This window comes from Sciurus carolinensis, chromosome 10 (genome assembly GCF_902686445.1).
Source record: "Sciurus carolinensis chromosome 10, mSciCar1.2, whole genome shotgun sequence".
Taxonomy (NCBI): Eukaryota; Metazoa; Chordata; class Mammalia; order Rodentia; family Sciuridae; genus Sciurus; species Sciurus carolinensis.
Genome location: NC_062222.1, coordinates 86,869,728 through 86,887,546, shown reverse-complemented (window position 1 = coordinate 86,887,546; position 17,819 = coordinate 86,869,728). Strand labels below are relative to the sequence as shown.

The window sequence follows — 17,819 nt, the reverse complement described above, 5'->3', positions numbered from 1 at the left end:
TTTTCTTGCAGCTTTTAATATTTTTCTTTATTTTCTATGTTAGGTATTTGATTATGACATGTCTTGGAGAGTTTCTGTTCTGATCTTGTCTATTGGTGTCCTCTTTGTCTCCTGTATGTGAATGTCTGATGCTGTTCCAGAGTTCTTGTATATTCTGTTCATGGTCTTGTATTTTTTCCTTTATTACATACTGAATGTGCAAGATCATATACCCTGTCCTCAAGGCCTAAAGTTTATTTTCTGTGCAACCTAATTTTAAGTAAATTTCTAATTTGAATCATTGTGTCTTCAATTTCTACGTGTTCTGATTGGATTCTTTTCATTATCTCCATTTCTTACTGAAATGATCTTTTATCTTCTGTTTATCTCTCTTCATTCCTTAGATCTTGTTTTAGTTCATTGAAAATTTTAATAATAATCTTTTAATAGTCTTTCTCTGGAATTTCATCCACTTCCATGTCTTTGGGGTCCTTTGTTGGGGGATTGTGAATTTGGGAAGAGATTTGTTTGCCTGTTTCTTCATGTTTTCACATGCATCAATTGAGATGTATTCCCCCTCCTTTATTGTGCACATCCTTTGTGTGTAGTTACCCTTTTTGTTCTGGGACTTCTCTCTTTGATGTATGAATAGATTTCTAGGAGTAGGATCTGAGATCTTCCTCTTTTTGTTTTTCCTTGGGGCCTGGTTGTTGGTTTGGGGTTTTTTCCCCCCTCCCTATTTCTATATGTTATCGTATTGTTGAGGCTCAGGTGGGGCTAGGTCATGTGTGGAGTGAGATTTGCTGTTACTTGGATGAGTTATGAATATTCTCAAGCAGCAGGATTTCTATTCTGTGAACTTGAAGTGCCCTAATCACTTTTCAGGCCCTCTCAGAGTAAAGAGGGAGCCAAAAATAGTACCAAATGTTAGCAAGAGATGTACAGACTTAGGGTAAATGGCCAGTGTCTACTTTGACATCTGTAACACTAATTGCCACCTATAAAGGAATAGAGGGGTCAGCATTTAACATCAGCACCAACAATAAAATAAAATGTGAACTAGATCAGGCATTAAACAGCAGGTGTCTATTGTGTCATCCTTTGTATTAATAATCACAGCAACATGAATGGTGTAGGAATTACACAAACTATATAATTCTCAGTGGGAGTGCAGTATCTTAAGAGAAAAAAGGGTAGCAAGGGAAGAGAAAGTCTGAAATATTTAAAAAGTGAGCAGAGGCAGACAATAGGTAGCAGATGGCAGCTATAAAGGAGGAGAATAAATAAAAGTAATAAAAAATGAGAGGAAGAGGGAACAGGAAAATTTGGCTCTTAGTGGGCAAAGAGAGTGAAGGAGCAATAAGGGACAAAAACCAAAGAACAAACAAACAACTGTAAGATAAAAAAATATTCAAACCCATGTATAATTATACCTCGTCTAAGTCAAACCAGGATAAATCATGAATGAATAAGAAAACAGTTAAAATGAAAGTTAGATTACATGAATATATACAAGTTAAACGTATATATATTTTAAACCTGTCAGCACAGTGAGAACACCCACATTCACAAACCCGCATATGCATAATCTTGCAGTATTTAAAGAAGTAAAAAATGATAAAGTATAATGATACTTTTGAAAATAATTTTAAAAATTAAGGGTAAATTTTAGGGAGGGGAAATATGGGGAAAAGGAGCTAGAGGAAAAATATTAATGAAAATAAAGAGATTTTTTTTTCTTTTTTTCCCATTTTGGAGGTCAAAACTGTTGGCAAGGAGGGATTTTCATCCTTTGTGTTTTTATATTTGGGCTCTGTAACTCTTCGGTAAAAGACTGAGGTTTGTTAAATTCAAAGTCTTTATGGTTCTCACCTAGTTGTCAGTCATTGTGACTAGGAGCCAAAGCTGATTGTAGCAGCTCTCAGCTTCCTGGCTCCCAGTACATGGTGGAGCAGACTGTTGAATGCAGACAAATTGTATTTTCTTGTAGTGGGAGTGGTGCAGAGTTCTAAATTTGAAATTCCAGTAACTGGAGTTTGGTCTCGGTTGACCCTTGGTACTCTGTCAGTGGGCATAAGATTTGGTCCACATTCCGTTGCTGAGAAGATGCCCATGTCTGTCAGATGTTTGGGTCTCTTGTCTCCTGTAAATTGTACTTTTCAGGTGTGAAATCTAAACCTTCACAGGTTTCACATTCATTGCTATGGATGTGAATTACCCAGTAGCAGCCCTGGAGTGCAGACACTGCAATATGGCCGCTATCAGTATCTTCCCAATAGCTCTTAAGGGGTGCCAGCAACAAAGGAGTTCTCTTGCCTTGCTATCTGGAGTCCGGATAGCCTGGGCACAATTTTCTTTGCACCTATTTCAGTCACACTCTGGGGTCATAATAGGTGACTGCTGGGTCCGCTGGCAATTTCCTTTATAAACTTCCTCTCTCCTGCCTCTGCTTGCAGCTGTGCAACACTTAAAAATGGTTCCTTATGCCAGTGATCCCATTTCTACCCAAACTATCTGGCCCATGGGCTGGGTGATTTTGATTGCTTTTCACTCAACAGCTTCTCCCATTGATTCTGGGTCCATTAAGATTGGCTTCCCTCTCTATTCCACAGCTACCTCCAACACCCCCTCCCTTTTTTTTTTTTGGCTTTGCTGTCTTTTCTCTCCATCAGCACTCCTCCTCTCAGCAGCCATGGTGGCTTTGTCTCTATTATTTTTTATATTAGTTCAATGTTTATGACTTTGTGTCTTTATGGTTTTACTGACCAGTGTTGAACTTCTGTGAGTTCCCATAGTTATCTACCTCTTTGAGTAGTCTTCCCACTTTTTAAATCTGGTGCTAAGGAGCTGCTTGGAAGTGTACTCTTCCTCTAATTTGCTATCTTCTCTATTCTGTGAATGTTAAGTTTTGTCAAATCATCTTTCTGTATCTATTGAGAAGATTATATGGTTTTTCCTTTTAGGTTGTTCATTATGGTGAGTTATATTGATTTTCTGTTTTTGTCCAAATCTTACATAAACTCATTTGGTTATAATGTACTGTTGGATTTGATTTGGTAATTTAAGAATTTTCATGTCTGAGAAATAGTTTAGTGAAAAAAAATGTAATGCTGGGGATTGAAATCAGAAGCTCCCACATACAAGAGGTATATCACTGAGCTACATCCCTTTTGTAAAAACTCTGAGACAGAATATGGCTAAGTTGCCCAGGTTAGCCTTGACAATGTGATCCTCCTGCCTCAGTCTCTGAAGTAGCTAGGGTTACAGGTGTGCACTACAGTGCCTTGCTCAGTGAACTTTTCTGAATTGGTTTGTTTGTTTCGAATTTCTGCAAACTACCAGTGCTGGGGACTCGAACTAGGGTCTCAAGTTTGCGTGACAGGCACTCTACCTGATGAGCTATATCACCAGCTCAGTGAACTTTTAATTTCACCTATTTTTTCATTACAAAAGTTTGAAAGTTTTCAATTCAAAAGTGTTTATGACTACTTCATGAAGCATAACTGGTAATTCCAACATCTTAGATATGCAAGTACTGGCTTCTGTTGTCTTATCCCTGAAAATTAGAGAATTGGCAACATTTCTCTTTTTGAATATTAAATAATTTTGTATTCTATCTCAGGTATTTTGAATATATTTTCATGGCTTTTGTGGTCTGTTGAAATCCTTTAGAGCATTTATTTAAGGAGGCAATTAGATTGAACCAGTTCTATTTCACTTTCTGTGGGAAGTGTTTCCAAATCAGTTTTTAAAATCTTTATTAAGCTACTATGGGTTTGTATACCTCAGGGATTATTAGCATTGGACTTGGGCAATGGTTTATATTTTAATTCTCAAAGTCTTTGAAGTTTTGTGCATGTATGACTGAAATGAACCCGGAACTTGTGTAACAACACATATAAAACTAGGGGATGCTCTTTTCCAGTTCTCCTATTTCCAGGATTTCCCTTACTGTTCAGCTACACCAAGGATAATTTTTTCTGGTCTTCTAGCTAGGAAGATGAGGCTTTTGTGTTTCAGACTGGGGGTTGAACACAGAGCCTTGCACATGCTAGGCTTGCACTGAGCCAAAGCCCCAACCCTTCATATTTTTATTTTGACACAGGGTCTTGCTAAGTTGCCCATCAGTTGTCTTGCTGAGCTTGAACTTGCAGTCTTCTTGCTTCAGTCTCCCAAATAATTTGAATTGTAGGCAAGCAACACCACATTCGCCAAGATGGTAGTTCTTAAAAGAGTTAGAGCCACCTGTGCTGTCATGCAGTTCTGAGAGACTGGGGCTGCCCAGTCTCTCTAAAGAGAGAGAAAATAAAAGTATTTCCAACTCTTTCCTTGCTTCCTGAGCTGACTCTTACTTGTTTCCAAGAATTTTCTCTTGAGGCTTTAGGTGCTGATACTACGGTAGTACAGCACATGGAGGAGGAGCCACCCTCAGAGCAGGACCACGAAAAAGAAAACGGACAACAGAAAGAAATAACTGAAAAAACAGACTCTTGATATAAAATATCAACAATTTTAGAAACAGACAACCAGATTGCTTCTGCTATATGACTGACTGACCTGGTTCTATATGCTTAGTGTTCAGGAACAAACTATTCAATCTTGCTGCATTTCAGGTTCCTTATAAGGATGATGGAATGATATAAAGTGAAATTAAGCATGTAAAGGGAAACTTCAAATAATCAAGAGTATCTTCTTTAGGATAACATTTATTTTCAAAAACAGAGGATGGAAAAGTAAAATACAATAAATGAGAATGAAAACAATAGTTTAGAAAAGCTACAAAAATTGAAACGACCAATAGTGCTGAAACTTTAAGAAAATTTTGTCTTCTAAAATTGTTTCAGGAATATGAACTCAGCTTCAGGTGAACTTCTAAAGCACTTAATTTTGTTTCCTTAGCTGGGGAATGGGAGTTGGAGAACTGATGAGGTTTCAAATCTGGAGATTTGGAAAAAGTTACTATGTTTACAATAAAATATTAAACAAAAGAAAATGGAATTTTCTTTGATCTTTGTTAACCCATGTCAGTATTCAACCGTCTGACACCAGAAGGCAAAAGTAATGATGGAACTAGAATGGTCATAGATAATATCCTGATTTATTTTTCTCAACTTCAGAAATCTGCACTTTCAAAGTCACTTCAAAGTACAGTAGGGCAGATGAGGACATTAAAGAGAAAGTAAATATTTTTTTGTAGGCAAATATTTATTGGCAACCAAGTTACAGGTCTAGAATTAAAAACAAAAAACAAACCTGAGTATCCAGCATCTTATTCCTTATGATTATGAATTGCACCACCAATGTTTCAACTCCCACTGAAATTAAAAAGCACTTTGTTATTCCATATCGGTTCATTAATCAAGTTTTTCTACCTGTAATTTCTAGGCCAAGAACACAACATAAAAGGGAGAAGTGAGAAGCTGAAGAAAAACCCACAGATTGAATGAAATGAAATGTGAAAACTGCCTTCATGTAACTTGTTAATTCATGTTTTCAAAAGGAAGAACTTACTTTTAAAGAAAATCACCTCTGTTATCCTCCAAACAAAGTAGCACACAATTTCATTATTTTATCAGAATAAAACCCAGGGGAAAACCATAGGCTGTGACTAACCTGTAGATAAATACATGTGTTTCAATGCACTGATGTAAGCTGAAAGCATGTAATTCTTTCTAAATGGAGGTTTTGTTTTTCTAGGCTTCAATTAGATACTTAGCTGTATGCAATCTCCACCACAGATTTTCTAGTTCTAAATCCTAATTCCCCCCCAAAAAATCTCAACAGGCTTCTTAACAATCTGATTTGGCCAATTTATCAGATGTAAGTCATTTAAATTAAATAGCTGTAAGCCAGAGAGACATGAAGTAACCAGAAGCCCTTTTCCAATGGAAATACTTATGACACATATTTTGTTACAGAAAATAAATAAAACTGATTCACTTCTATATTTTTCTCGAAGTCATCTTTTTGCTAGTTCAAAAACTTACCCATAGATCTTTGCAAGGATGGTTTAAGGCTATACACCATTTTGTTTTACAAATACAATGCATTGCCTGGGTATGATGGTACATACCTGTAATCCTAGTGAATTGGGAGGCTAAGGCAGGAGGATTGCAATTTCAAGACCAGCCTGGATTACTTAGTGAGACCTTGTCTCAAAATAAAAAAGGACTAGAGGCATGGCTCAGTGGGAGAGTGCCCCTAGGTTCAATCCCTAGTGACAAGAGAAACAAAAAACAAAACCAAAACCAATATGATACAGTATGAGCTGATTATAATCAGAATTTCTTAAAAATATGGACCCCTCTGCTCCACACTACATCTACTAAATCAAAATCTCAGTGATATTTTCATAATTTTTTTCTTTGAAAACAAAATTCCAAATTTTGATGATCACACAATTTGGAAAACATTCATAAAAATCAACTACGGATTAAAAGATATGATCTATATTATAGTCCTGGGTCTAATTATGTGGATATTTGGCTTCTTTGATATCCTGAGCTGAAAAGATGAAAGGGTTAGAATAGAATTCTTGAGGTCCTCTTAGCTTCAACATCTTATAAAGATGTGTCTTTATAAAAAATGATTAGGATACAAACACATATCATATGTGTGTAGAAGACTAAATTGTCACTATGCTTTTTTTGTGTGTGTGATACTACTAGTGACTGTACCCCGAGGCACTTTACTATGTCTTCAGCCCTTTCTTAATTTTTTTTTTTTTTTTAACATTTTGAGACAAGGTGTTACCAAGCTGCCTTGAAATGGTCTCACCTTGAAATTTCAACCCTCTGTCTCAGTCTCTACAGGAATGTATCACACCACCTGACTAAACTGTCCTTTTTGAAGTTAAAGTTATAGAGAAAAAAAAATACTGCAAATAATTTACAAAATTATTAAAGAATTTAGTACATTTCCAGATGGAAATACAGTATAAAGAAATAAACTATAATTTACACATAATCATTATGAAATAATGTGGGCTATATACTCTGATTTAACATTCTAATTCAAATGCTTTAGAATATTTGGATAAAGTATATGTCTTAAAAACATGGGAAAGCATTGGAGTTGATGCTAGTAAATAAATTCCCAGGCTAAAACATGGGAGAAGACAGATATTCAGAATCATAAACCTTTTATTTGGGACTACTGTGTCCTGAGATCACTTACATATGCATTTGCTGCATGGAGCCTAGGCTCTAGGTTAGGGATTCAAAGGAAGTTCCTAGGTCAGTCAAGAGGCAGGGGCTCTGGTAACCTAAACTGATCCTATGGGATGTAGAATGGCTGAAACCTAAGAGTAGGGGTGAACAGGAAGTCACAGTGCTAGTATAATCTAGTAGTTCACCTTTGAGTCACACAGCAGGCCCAGAAAAATCTGTCTCTAGAACTGGATAAAAATGGTCCTATAAGTAATCAGTGCTCAGGTATCTAGCAAAAACAAATGGAAAACTCTGGAGCAATAAAATTATCATCCTGGGCACCAAATTATTTCTACAGGTTTTCAAATACAATATTGGCAAGTAACTGAACATAAACAGATATAGGATGCAAGACAATGAGAATGAACAATAAAAGAAATAAAATAAAAATAAAAATGGATCCACAGGAAGGTTTTAGATTCTGGGGTTATTAGAGACTATAAAATAATTGTTTTTCATGCTTAAGTAAATAAGAGATTTAAAAAATTTTGGCAAGACTACTGCAAACTCCAAGAGTGACAGGTTTGCATGTTTACAGTTAGAAATTTGAGAACTGAAAAAGCAAAGGGCTAAGAATAACCAATAAGTTGGAAGCACTTGTTTTGACAAATATTAAAAAATACATCAGATATAGTGATGAAGACAGTATACCAGAACAGGGTCAAAAAAGGAACCAAAAAACCCAGAAAGCAACCTATACACATATGGATATATCCTAGTGCCACTTGGTGGCACTACAGTAAAAAGAAAAAATACAGACTTTCCAGGAAAAGGTGGTGAGGTCCAAAAGAGCCAAAGTTCAAAAACCAGTGGAGGTTAAGTGTACTGTTTAGGCTTACTAACATAGGCACCAATATAAGAAGGAGGACAAAGTTATCACAAAAGGTAGAATAGTGGTAATTATCAAAGGGTGTGTGAGGAAGATGGATGTGATTGGGAAGGAGTGCAGAGGGAGTTTCTGGCTGCTATCAGTGTTCTAGTTATGTATGTAGTTACTTCAAATTTTTCCTTAAACTGCATGCTTATGTTTTATGTAATTTTTAAAATATATAGTCTCAATTTAAATAACAAAGCTTTTAAGACATGAAAGAGAATATAATTCCTATTGATACTTACTCTGATCGCCAAGATCTCGATGCCTGATTTGTTTTTGAATCTAAGAAAAGTAAAATAGTTATGCTCATCCTAGAGGAATGCATACTAAACGATCAGATATTTGTAGTCACAATGAATTTTTGATTACATTCAATATAATTGAAAAAATTAGGTCAAAAGTTTTTGTTCAGTCAAGATTTCAAGGGAAAATTTTTTTTTTCATTAATTATAAATTGTGGACTATATGGCTGAACTTTGGACAGCTGCCACCAGAATGTGCCATAATAGATAAAATATAAAGATATGTATTTATTTCCTAGTTCTATTTTTGGGATAATTTATGAGAAACTTAGTTAAATAACATAACTGCTTTAAACTCTAAAAAGGAAGGGACTTGAGAAATTCCCAACCTATAGTCTGGGACTTACCAGACCTAGGTTTTACATTGTAACACCTGACTTAATGATTGATTATGCGTCTATTTTTGGTGTTGGAGATTGAACTCAGGCCCTTGTGCAAGCTAAGTGGACACACTACTACTGAACTACACCCATAAACCCTCCCCAACTATTTTAACAGAATTTCCAGGAGCCTAAAGCACTTTGATGTACCTCCACTTCCAATGAATGTTTATCTGCACAAATGCAAAACAAATGTCAGGAAATATAAAACAACATTTTTCACACAATGAATAGCAAAATCAAAATATGTGGAGCCAACTAATGAACATGGTTTAGAAAGATATTCTCAAATTTCTTAATTTATTTTTAATAAGCAAAAAGTTATTCAGTGAAATTGTACAAAATCATTTTTGCACCTGGTATTTCAATCACCAACAGTGATTTCATGGTACAGAAATAAACAAAACAATGAGAAAAACTGTCATTAACTTTACCCTGGTTTTCTAGCTTAGAACTACTAGAAAAAAGTATGGTAACAGCCATTACCTACAGAAAAAAAGTAATAATGAAATGGTTGCAGGTTTAATCACAAAATGAACTTAATCCTTACTGATTTTGTTTATGTTTGCTACAGCACAGATGTCTGTAAATATGAATTTATAGCATGGTTCTAAATTTACTTCTAAACAGATGAGGTGACTGAGGATTGCTGAATGGTTACCTGGAAAACATCAATTACTGCCAAAGAACACAGGACAAAGTGAAAGTGGAAAAAAGGCCTCCTATACAAAAGTTCTTTCATTTCTACCCTCTAAAGTTCTAAGCTGTAAAGCCTTGATATTCCTGGATTCAAATATATGTAACATCAATTTTAGACAATGGGAAAATGTAGTACATGGTGATCAAAAATTGCTTTTTCCAGTGGTAGCCCTTTTCTTAAACTCATCCTTTATTTTCTCCATCTCCCAATGAACAGATTATCATTTAATTATACAAATTCACTCTCCACTCCCAAAAACATTTTTCCAGTTGGACACTTTTATATAGGGAAACAAAACACCTGGGTGACAAAGCAATTTAAACTATTTGTAAATGGAAAAAGAAAGTAAATACAGAGTATACAGTATACCAAACTAGAGTAATATTGATGTGAATATAGTTTCTAGTTTATCAAAGTACCTATTAATGGTCTGAAAAGGAGAGTAGAAGAAAAAGAGATAGAGGAAATGACTTCCTGAGGTTATAAAATGCCAGTTGCTTTAGAATGCATGATAGTTGTCTTAGTAATAAAAGAATCACCTGCTGTTTTCACTGAATTTACAGTGTTGAGTACTATTACATCATTTTAATGAAAGCATTTATATGAATATCTGCAATAGAAAACAATGTTTCTCTTGATAAAGACTTAAAAAAATAATTTTTTATTCTTGTCAATTCCCTTTCTGGGAATGGGGAATAAAGCAACATGTTTCCTTTTAAAGCAAAAATATTTTTTCTGTCCATTAGGTTGCTGGAAGAAAAAAAAAAAATCAAGACTCTACTAGTGATGATTTTTTAAATTTCTAACACTCCCTTTACAAAACCTTTTAGTTTTATATACCATGACGATCAAGTTTAGAGTTCCAAATAAATACAATACCCACATTGGAAGGTATATTTAAAAATCAAATGATTAGTTCACATTCACAGATTTTCTAAGAGGGCTGTCAGAGTCTGTATAATACTATTAACGTTTATTTCAAGTTAATGTGTTATCTGATCTACTGTGCATGGTTTACAACACTGACGATATCAACAAAAATCCTGATTTTGGGAGACAGTGATATAACAGATTCTGTTTACACTTGCAGGGGTAACAGGACATTGAACTATACTACACAGTTTAAAATTTCTACTCTTTCTCTACCACTACCATCTCTCCTCTCAACTCTGGTACTAAATTTTCAAAGCCTAATTATATAAGAGTTGTAGGGGGCTAAACACTATTTATATTAAAAAATGGATCTCAAATACTAAACAAAAAATAAATTTATAAAGTAGAATTAAACTTTTGGATGGCTGCATTCACTACTTTCCATTTCTTCATTCTTTTTCTCTTCTGGTCACAAATACTTTGTTCCTTCTTTTCATCCAGAAAGTTTAATACACCAATTTGTAGTAAGCATTATAAAATGGTATTCCAGTTCACAACTGCTTGTGATCACAGCCACGTGTGAAGCATTAGACAAGTGTATAGTATAAAAAATGTTTCATAATTCTTCAGTGTAGTTTTCTACTGATGTTTCCCTTAAAATTAAGGCTCCATCAAAGAAAAATCCATAATATTATAAGCTGATTTTTTTTTTAAGCTTTTGAATAAGTGCACTCTGTCCAAAATCAAGTAGTCTTGGAGTAATTTTTAAGAAGGACAACTTGTATTAATCAGTGTCATGACTGAAGTAGTATCTTACAGGGGGTCCTGGCAAATCTTCATCTCCATCAGTGTCTGGCGCAAATGATACAGTAAGATCCACATATTTTTTTTCAGTTGAAGGTTTCACAAGTTTGTGCATTCTAAGAAAATAAGCAAAGATGAATACTTTGATATCTGTAAAATGCAAGAATGATTTGCTAACTATCGCAATCCAGAGAATCAGAACTTGTAGCTAGACTTTATTTTAAAATCTAAAATCCTACCTGTTGTTATACATTCATTTTTCTTTACTGAAAGCTCTGAATTCAAAGATACTCATTTACCTAACAGTGAAACAATTTGCACCACTGCTGATGATGATAAAGAACACTGGCCACTTAAGAGACCAAAAAAAAAAAAAAAAAAAAAAAAAAAAAAAGCGATGGTTTTGAAAATTAATTCTTTTCCCATACTCTTATAAAGTTTGGAGGCATCTTAAAATTCTCTAGCATTTTTTCTATTAAAAAACAGTAAAAGTATCTTCAATGCAAGTTATTTCCAGTCTCTATTCTCCCACTGATCTACACAGCTGCCAGATTCTCTTTAAATATGTTTGATATTATTCTGTTGCCTAATATTATCTATCAGATAACGTATACCAACTTCAAGCTAGGCTCTGAACTATGTGATCAATCTATTTAATCCTGAATAATAACAGGTCTTTCCATTTTACAAATACATTTTGTCTCATACATGACTCTTCATTCTTTACACACTCACTGTAAACACATCATTTTTGAGGTCATTCCAAAATATCTGACTTCCTAAAAAAGACTACACATGTTCTTTTTAAATTCATATGTTCATACAAACTACTGTTTTTCCAGGAATAAAACTTCTTCACTGGTAGCTCAAGTAAAATCTAGACTGAACAAGAGGTTTGAGTTGGTAGTGCTTACGGTGCAGTGTAAAAATGATGATGAGGCAATTACATTTTAATTAATGATCAACATGTCAATTTCCTTAGTGGACTGTGAACTCCTTGAAAGCAAGACTATTTGTAAAATGACAAAATATTAACAGGAGTACCACTATGGAATACTATTTCTATGCCACTACACTGTTATGTCTTATTTATTTTAATAATCAACAATGACATGCACAATCATTCCTATGTGCAGAATGGAAACCAAGTTTCAAAAGCATGCAAGATGACAAAAAAGTAAATAGCTGTGTAAGCAATGTGAACCTAGGGTTTTCTAAAGCCAACCTCATGTTCTGAGCCACAACCTCACTGAGTGACCTAAGCTATCTAGCTGTCTGATAGGTACTCAAATATTTGCTAAATGAACAATGTAATAAAATAAGAAATATTATTCAAAAGCACATCATATTGGAGATACTTGGCCAATTCTCAGTTTTCCTTATTTTAAGAAAATATTAAATTCCATTAGTCAATACACTTCACAACCATATATTCATTCACATCTTGGTAGCATATAACAAAAGAATTCTAAATACTACTCTGAATTTATCCAAAAGTCACTTTGAGATCCTGATGAAAAACAATATAAAGCAAGTTAATGCCTTAGCTAATATAATAATTTTGTTTTTTTTTAAAAGGCAAAAATAATTAGGATGATCATAGTAACCTTAATTGATAAACATAGTAAAGGCTGACAGGTATGTTAAAGAAAACCATCATTAGAGATTCATTTATTTGTGACACATATGTATCGATGCCTATTATATATCAGATATTGGCCTAAGTGCTTGAAATAATACAATGACCAGATCATTGCAGTGTGCATGTAGGGAGAAGACAGAGAACATAAATAATAGATATAAGCAAAATATACAGTAGCCATAAGACAGTTGTTAGTGCTATATAAAAGAGAAAAAGTAAGACAAAGCTGATTGGGCAAACAAGACTGGAGTTGGCACAGGTTGTAGTATTAAATACAATTGAGAAATGCCTTTTTAGGAAATACGAAGACCAGAGGTCAGAATAAGCCAGTTCTCCATCTCACAAAGAATGATAAGCAGGGAATTTAACTAGAACAAAGGTCCCATGCTGGACCATGGCTAGAGTAATCACGGGAAAGGAAGGAGGAGGTCAGGGTACCTGTAATATTGTGAACAAGAAAAGTAGGAAAGTAACTTAGGGGGAAAACTAAGAACCAGATAATATAGGGTCATGCGGACTACTTTAAAGACTTCAGCTTTCTTTGGTTTCTCCCTCCCTCCCTCCCTCCCTTTTCTTTCTCTGCTCATAGGCCACCTTACCAGGCCAGAATATGAGAGGCAGAGGGAATATCTAGACTAACTACAACTCAAAACCCTACTTTTCACATTTCCTTTTCTCTTTTATCCACAGCACTTACCATCATCTGACATATTTGTGTAGGGAGGGACTGTTTTGCTTATTGATGTAAATCTAATGCTCAGAGCAGAATCTGGCACACAGCATATACCTTTAACAAAAAATATGTCAATTTTTTTTTTTTTTTTTTGCAGTACTGGGTATTGAAATCAGGGGATTACATATACTAGGCAAGTACTCTTATCACTGAGCTGCAATCTCTGTCCTTTTTCTTGAGGCAGGTTCTTGATAAGTTGCCCAGGGTGACCTTGAAACTTGCAATTCTCCTACTTCAGCCTCCTGAGTAGCTGGGATTAGATGTGTGTGCCACTAAGAACAGCTCAGCATTTTTGTTTTATATTTCAGTCTTATGAGTCCAGTCATTACTGCAATTCCACATAAGAGGTGGCTCTACTTTTACATAGTCTCCTGACCACATAAAGTTTCTAAGCCTGTCCTCTAAAGACCTGATTAATCTGTAAGAACTTTATAAGGGTATTACAATCCTATGATTTTGAGAGGTTGTTGGCTATCACCTGGCAGATTCGCTGTCTTGACCAATGCCATTAGGTAAGAGGAAGGCTTTTATTTGGATTTCAATTATCCTCTATATTTAATTTTCCAATCTGTATCCACAGCTTATGTTTTGACTCTCTTGAATATGTCTGACACTTACGTTAACTTCAATCTTTTTGCATGACCAGGCATTACAGGAACATAAAGCATTTTTACTCCTTGTACCACCATTGTTGGCTCAATTCCATACTTTTCCTAAAAGTGAACGTCCAAGAGAGAAAATGAAATACATGAGCAAAAATATATTACCAGTAGAAACAGCAAGTTTATGCGAAATAATATTTGTAACTGTCAATAAAATAAGGAATAAAACGATAGTAGTCCCACTTATCAATGGTTTTGCTTTCCATAGTGAACCACAGTTTGAGAATATTAAATGAAAAATTCCAGAAAAAAATAAATTTTAAATTGTGTTAAGTAGTGTGATGAAATACCAAGTTGTCCTGCTCTAATCAACTCAGAACTAGAATCATCCTTTAGTTCAGCATATACCTATTGTACATGCTACTCATTCACTAGGTGCTTGGTAGGTTATCAGATCATTTTTTGCAGTGGTAGTGTTCAAGTAACCCCTACTTTATGTAATAATGAGCCCCAAAGTGAATAGTGATGATAGATAGCAATTCAGACATGCCAAAGAAAAGCTGTAAATGCTTCCTTTAAGTGAAATGGTAGAAATTCTAGAATTCATAAAGCAAGATAAAATCCTATCCCAAGATTACTAAGACCTACTATACAACAAGCATTTTGAAAGAAAGACACTGTCATTACAGTATATGTAATCGTTCTATTTTACTATTATCATTGTTAATATTTACTGTAAATTAAATAATAGATGAAGGGTGCAGAGTTGTTTGTGGTTTTAGGCATTCACTGAGGGTCTTACAATACCTGAATAAGGAGGAACTACTAGACTCAAAGTTATTAATGAACTAAAAGAATAAAAAGGTTCTCACTTTAACTGCATTTATGAAATCCAAGAGTGTGAAATCTTCTTTTCCATGTACAGTCCATCTGTCCCAAATTGTAAATGATATTCCATTTCTGTTGCAGAAGAATATTTAGAACAGAAACATTTGAATTTTATTCCCTTCAATAATAGTAATAAAAAAATCTCCTGTAGAGTTCATTATTTGTGACTTAGTTAGGAATTAACATGGGGAAAAAAGAAAAATATAATTGCTAAAATACTCCACCACTTATTTCTCTATAACATCACACAGGTAACCACTTTTATCCATACTTTATTGATCCTTTCAGTGTCCTGTTACAAATCAATATGTTTTAGAGAGTGTTTGCTTTCTCTTTTTTAACACTTGGATGGGTTTCATTGTGTGGATGTTCCAGTTCTTTATTAACAGACATTTGAGTTATTATAATAACCAATCATTGGTTATTACAAATAATACAAGAATGATTATCTTTCATATATATAATTTGAGATGTGTGCAAATGTATATGAAAATATGAAATAGAGGGCCATATTTCTGTTATGTATTATACGATTTTGTATTCTCATCAGTAAAATATAAGAGTGTTTGCTTTTGCAGCACTTCTTTGCCAAGACAGTTTTTTTTTTTTTTTTTAATTTTTGGTTATTGTCAACCTGAAATGTAAAAAATAGAGGGAATTTTTTCCATTGTCACAAGCTTGTGGAATTAGATTCTAAATCTAATGATCCACATTCAGACACCACAGTGTCTTCTCATTTATGTAGATTAGGTAGACATAGATGGAACCATAAAGTATAATGCTAAATAGTGTGGCAGATCAAGTGTTATAAGAGTTTTTTTGGTCAGTTTAGTCAGAAATGATTCATGAAGGTAATGTTTGATCTGATCTTGAAGTGATGACAAGGATTTACATATCAGAAAGAGGAGTGAAACCAGTATTTTTCCCTTTGAAATGACAGACTATATTGTTTCATTCTTTTTGTGCAAGAGAAATAGACCATACGTACCGGATTTCAGTCTTTCTTACTTCAGATGTCTCTGTAAATACTATAATTGGAATGGCTAAGTTAAGGAAACAATTTTTATAAGCTTCAAAAGGATAGCCACCAGTTACTTTGATCATCTCCAAGGCAACCTAGATTAAAAAAGGTGATTTGATTATATAAATAGCCTAAAAATATTCATGACTATAACTGGATCTACTAAGTCTTCCCAAGTTCTTCTCAAGTACTTCTTTATAATGAGTAAAAGTAGCAATAAAACTGGAGAAATTAATTTCTTACTTTTAGGTCTCCACATTTTTAGTATATTTTATTTATAAATTTTCAATCTATTCCCTACTTGGGGAACTCAAAAAATACAACAGTCTAAAACCACTAAATATAGGGGTAGATAATTAACTACATAATTTGTAAAAATATTTTGAGAATAATGATATAAAACAGTACAATAACTAGGGAATACTAGAGATTCTGAATTATTTAAAGATAGGAAAGTTCATTTTATTCAAGAAAAAAGAGTACCTGTTTTATATGAAGGATACAATGCTGACTGATTACAATCTATTCTGAGCTCTTTTTTACGTTAAAATATTTATATACATAAAAACCTCCAAGTGTAGATTATTGTGTATTCAAAAAATCTCAAGATTTTATATTTATCTCACCATCTCTAACATCTGAGTGACTCACTGGAGTTACACAGAAACAGGTAATGAAAAAGGCGCATTTTTATTTGAAGAATGAACTTACCAAGCCAGAAACTGCAGCAGTAGATGTAGCTATAGCTGGTATAATTTTACCAGCTATGCGCTTTGTTTTGAAACGGTCAGCAGGTTCAATGCTATACATTTTGGCACGGAGATTGGATGCAGCTGTGATGAAATCTATGTGTCCATTACTATCGTCATCTTTTTCAAATGAAAGCACTGCCATCTGAAGGTCACCTAATCATAGTGAAGAGAAGAATAAAATTCTCAGTAAGTGGTAAAGTTATTGCTAGGTAAAAAGCAATATGTGTTTTTTAAAGATTTGTTTTTATATTTTTAAATGACTAAAAAATATAAGAAAAATTCAGGCAACTAAAGTTATAGAGGATATGAAAATAAAAATGATGGCTTTGGTACCAACAAATTAGAGAAGTTTTTCTCTCAAACCCCCTTCTAGTAAAAAGCAAAATAAGAAAGTTAAATACCACATACCTGTTGCCAAATTTATAATAAAAACATCAATGTTTGATATTATCCAAAATTTACTTCATAAGTCCTACTCTGGAACATTTTCCCTCTGACAACTAATTGGGTCAGTTTTCAAGTAAAAATATGTATCTTTTTGAAAGATTTCTAGATCAGTGGTTTCTAGTCATGCTAGTGATTATTATTCTAAATTATATTTCCTGAAATTTTACTGTTGTGTACACAGAATCTCAAAAATCTGGAAACCACAAGTTTATGTAACAAAAGATAGTTAAGAGGTCTAAACAGATGAGCAAATGGTTCTGTGTTTTAAGTTCTGTTTTCTTGTATTTTGATATATAAGACCATTTAGCAAGGATGTACAATGGTCAGTTTGTATTCCCTGGCAGTAATTATGGAGGATAAGAAGAATTCTGTATGAGTCTTTATCCTAAAGTGATTTAAGTGGGTCTATCTAAAGATTAGTCTCAATAAGGACTCTATTAATCTGAATTTTTAATTTCTTAAAAACGAGAGCCCTTTGCTCATCTCTTTAGACCTGCTTACCATCTAATTAAAACAGTAAGAACTATAGCAAAACAATTAATGTTATTTGGAGAATTAGATTTTAACATTTGAAGGTAGGGTCATGGTAGGGAAAATTATGAATTTAGTTAGAG

General features: G+C 33.9%; 2 protein-coding genes across 9 annotated transcripts in view; one reads left to right on the top strand and one right to left on the bottom strand.

Annotated features, from left to right (window-relative positions):
- Positions 1–5,918, top strand: part of Stap1 (signal transducing adaptor family member 1) — a 55,873-nt gene extending 49,955 nt beyond the window's left edge. For all 7 annotated transcript variants that reach the window (XM_047565981.1, XM_047565979.1, XM_047565978.1 and 4 more), the window contains one exon: positions 5,365–5,918. In XM_047565981.1, the coding sequence (XP_047421937.1) occupies positions 5,365–5,426 (62 nt within the window). In that variant the 3' untranslated portion in view covers positions 5,427–5,918. The remainder of the gene's footprint in view (positions 1–5,364) is intronic.
- A 1,025-nt stretch (positions 5,919–6,943) lies between these two features.
- The window catches only part of Uba6 (ubiquitin like modifier activating enzyme 6), an 85,982-nt gene continuing 75,106 nt past the window's right edge, over positions 6,944–17,819 (bottom strand). Inside the window, exons 29-33 of one of the 2 annotated variants that reach the window (XM_047565976.1) lie at positions 16,718–16,911; positions 15,974–16,101; positions 14,970–15,057; positions 14,114–14,208; positions 6,944–11,236 (exon numbers count right to left, since the gene is read on the bottom strand). In XM_047565976.1, coding sequence (XP_047421932.1) covers positions 11,101–11,236; positions 14,114–14,208; positions 14,970–15,057; positions 15,974–16,101; positions 16,718–16,911 — 641 coding nt within the window. In that variant the 3' untranslated portion in view covers positions 6,944–11,100. The remainder of the gene's footprint in view (positions 11,237–14,113; positions 14,209–14,969; positions 15,058–15,973; positions 16,102–16,717; positions 16,912–17,819) is intronic. The other variant, XM_047565974.1, reaches the window with a different exon arrangement.